Source organism: Brassica oleracea, chromosome C6 (assembly GCF_000695525.1).
Source record: "Brassica oleracea var. oleracea cultivar TO1000 chromosome C6, BOL, whole genome shotgun sequence".
Classification (NCBI taxonomy): domain Eukaryota; kingdom Viridiplantae; phylum Streptophyta; class Magnoliopsida; order Brassicales; family Brassicaceae; genus Brassica; species Brassica oleracea.
This window is the reverse complement of record NC_027753.1, coordinates 15,782,033-15,785,815: the sequence shown is the minus strand read 5'-3', so window position 1 is coordinate 15,785,815 and position 3,783 is coordinate 15,782,033. Positions and strand designations below refer to the sequence as shown.

General features: G+C 33.2%; 1 protein-coding gene across 1 annotated transcript; it reads left to right on the top strand.

Moving 5' to 3' along the window:
• Positions 1-563: 563 nt before the first annotated feature.
• Positions 564-1,776, top strand: LOC106296761 (E3 ubiquitin-protein ligase SINA-like 10). The gene is made up of 2 exons (XM_013732988.1): positions 564-930; positions 1,001-1,776. The coding sequence occupies exons 1-2, from the start codon at positions 598-600 to the stop codon at positions 1,655-1,657; spliced, it is 990 nt and encodes a 329-aa protein (XP_013588442.1). The 5' UTR covers positions 564-597; the 3' UTR covers positions 1,658-1,776.
• Positions 1,777-3,783: the final 2,007 nt, after the last annotated feature.

Genomic DNA, 3,783 nt, shown 5'->3' with positions numbered 1-3,783 from the left:
AAATAAAATTTTTGTGTTATAATTTGTTTAATGTTCAATCCGATCAACTTATGACAGATTAATTATAGTTTAATTCCACAATTTTTAATAAAATTGATTCGGTCTATCGAAAAGAAATTATATAATAACAAAAAAAAAATATTGTATATGTATAAACAAAATGATCAAATATATAAAAAAAAATTGTTGATTACAAATAAATTCACTATTTGCAAAGTGCAAGTCTTATCCTAGTTATAGTATTAAATTAGTATACGAGAGAATTAAGTAATACAGTGATCTAATAAGATTCTAAAATTTTCAACAGAGCCGATTGTATTAAATTTTTTTTTTTTAATTTAGCCTTAAACTGATCTTAAATACTTTAAAAGTTGAAGAAAAAAAACTTTAAAAGTGATATATAGGATTAGAGCTCTATTTTTTGTTGGATGGACTGAGCCAACGCTAAACATCAGAATCATATACCACCCTATAAAAGATCTAAAAAATTTGGGTGGTTTAAACCGGTTCGGTTTGAGTATTTCCCCGACCCACCTGTAACTTGGTTGCTCTATAAAAGATTCTTCAGGAGTCGTATAGATCTGATCCGATCAAAAGATGGCGAGATTCTCAGTTTCTGGAGGAGACGACGGAGAAGGATCAAGCAACCATCAATCCCGCAAACGGCAGCGACTTCCTTCCATCGATGAAGATGAAGAAACAGCCGGAAGTTCCGGTGAAGAAGACGAAGAAGATGATCGTCAAATTGAATCCATGAGCGATGACAGCGATCGTGAAGTGGTAATAGAAGAGGCAAGACGAATTGCTGAAGATCCCGTAACAAGCCAGATCTCTTCGAGCAAAGATTCTTCTCTTTCCGTAACGCTTTTGGATCCAGATGTTCTCGATTGCCCTATTTGCTGCGAGCCCCTCAAGGCTCCCATCTTTCAGGTTTACTTCCTTCCTCTCTGATTGATAAACCTTGGTTTCAGATGTAATAACTCTGTGGTTGTGTGTTTAGTGTGATAATGGTCATCTAGCTTGTTCTGTGTGCTGCGCCAAAGTCAGGAACATATGTCCGTCCTGCACGTTACCCGTCGGTTATATTCGCTGCAGAGCCATGGAGAAGGTCATAGAAACATCTAGAGTCTCATGTACCAACGCCAAGTACGGGTGTAAGGAGAAAATGTTATATGGTAATCGATTTAGCCACGAGAAGCTTTGTGTTTTCGCCCCGTGTTCCTGCCCCGTACTTAACTGCAACTACACTGGCTATTACAAGGATCTCAACAGCCACGTACGTGCTAAACACAAAGACGAGGTGATTCCTTTTGTCTGGGACGTTTCTGTAACCATTAGATTGGATAAGACCACAATCCTTCAGGAAGAAAAGGATGGGGAAGTGATGGTGGTTCAAGTTTTCAGGGGTTTGCACGTTGTGTATGTCGTTGTGACCTGTATTGCACCTTCGGCACGGGAAGTGGGATGCTTCTCATACTATCTGGTAACTGTACCTCTAGCCGTCGATGGCTCACTAGTCCAGCGATCCATGATGAAGAACATTCAGAAATTGAGTAATGAACAACCAGAAGATGGTTTCATGGTGATTCCTTCCTATATGTTGTCTGGTAGTTCGCGGATTTTACTTGGCCGTGGCCGGGCTTATGGTCATGCCTGAGTTGCGGAAATAATTGAATTTGTTATTTCGTTCTCTCACATTTTTAGGTGTATATATGATTTAGTTGGTGGACCTAAACTTTGAGGCTTTGAGCATAAAGGTTTTCTGTGATTTGAGAATCAATGTCTTAGTATTTAGGGAGATCATTATGGAACACAAGCCGTAATAATATTGCGAGATTCCACACTAAATACAATCATATCGAGTCCGAAATGTGTTCAACTTGGGGACTTTAGCTACCAAACCGCACTAACCGGGATTGAGATACCAACTAAACTGCTTAGGTAAATTATGCAAAAGTAGGTGTTAATACGTCTGGGTTGATTACTTTCGACTGAAAATTTTTAACTATACTGAACTGAAATTATCCGATCCAAGTTTTATATATGTCGATATTTAAATATATAAATAGGATAATTTGAAAAAATATCTTGTCTTTAAATTTGAAAAATCCCCCTATTTTTCTTTTGAAAACTACTCTTTTCTATGTGTGATGAGATATTTTTATCCTGATTTTAATTAGAAACTAGGGCTTGAACCGCACACCCGTGCGGGTGTTTCTTTTAGAATATATATAAACATTTTAAAACATAATAATTTAATTGTTGCATTTTCACTAATTTAGTTTATTTTATTGTTGAGACCATATATTGCAGTACCGTATGATGTTACGTAGTTATACAAATAATAATTGACCATTTGTTAAATGTACCATGTCCTGTCAGATTTATATTAACATTTCTTTCATATATTATTATATGATTTAAATGTATTATTAATTTTATGATGTTTTGGGTAAAATTTTAAATCAGTTAAAAATATTTTATTAATAATAATTTTTACACCTATACATTTTGGACATGTTAGAAGTGCAATATCTAACTATATAAACAAAACTTGGATAATTAAAACATGCATGACAGAATTCACAATTCCATGGTTGTTTTTTCAAATTTTAACCGGTCTATATGTACTCACGGACACAATATGTTAATCATCTAATCACAATAAGACCGCTGTAAAATATCTCAAAATATTAAAATTTTACCTCAACTGCCGCCAAAATTTCAGAGATGGGTCTGACTTGAGTCTCATTCCAATCTTCATCTTGATGCTTAATCAACTTCTTGTCACTATTTCTCTCACAAAGAGCAATATGAAGATCATCGTTTATCATTCTGTAATTAAAACAAAATATTTTCAAGATTTTGTTAGTCCATGAGATTAAGATGAAAGTCAATAGCTTCTTTCATGGTTGGGTTGAGAGTCACAACTGAAGCATCAACTGCATTTGTGATTTGTACATCTCCTATTTCCCATAAAGAAAACGTAATGTTGAGTTTTCACTTGTTAAGTGGAATTTTGTTCACAAAGAAACTAAAAGAATTTTTAATACTTTTGTAAGAGCTGATTTTAGCAAACCTAATCAAACATAAAATCATATGATCACTGGTACGCTCTTCAGTAATTGCTTCCTTAACAAAAATAAAACCTCGGTTAGTGGCCTTTTTTATGTTAATTGCGTGTTTTAGATGCAAAAAAGAGTAGATGGTAAGAAATCCCTTATATATTAAACGAGAAGCATTGTAATAATTGCGTTCACACTAAACTAGACACATGTCACTTGTAGAAATATTGTAATAAATGCGTTCGCACTAAAATTGATACATGTCACATGTAGAGAGCTTTTCAGCCAAACTCTACATAAATATGTTCAAACTATGTACTTTACGTTTTTTAAATATAAAACTCACATGCATGGTTCTTCTTTACGTTATTTTTACTGTTTACGAATAGAGCTGGACAAATTATTCATAAATTTTGATTCGATTCGTTATCTATTTTGATTCGAACCGAAAAATCCGGATATCCGTTACTCTACAAAGCAAATCAAATACTAAACTGCATTATCCGTAAAAAAAACAAATCACAAATACCAATATTTATAGGAACGGATATCCAATTTGATCCATTATATGCATATATATATATATATATATATATATTTAAAGAATTATATATAAGTTATATATTATAGTTTATATAAATTTTACAATATTTTTGTTTTTAAATAATTTCATTTTAAGAATTTTTTTTTGCACGTGTTATTTTGAAAAAATGACATT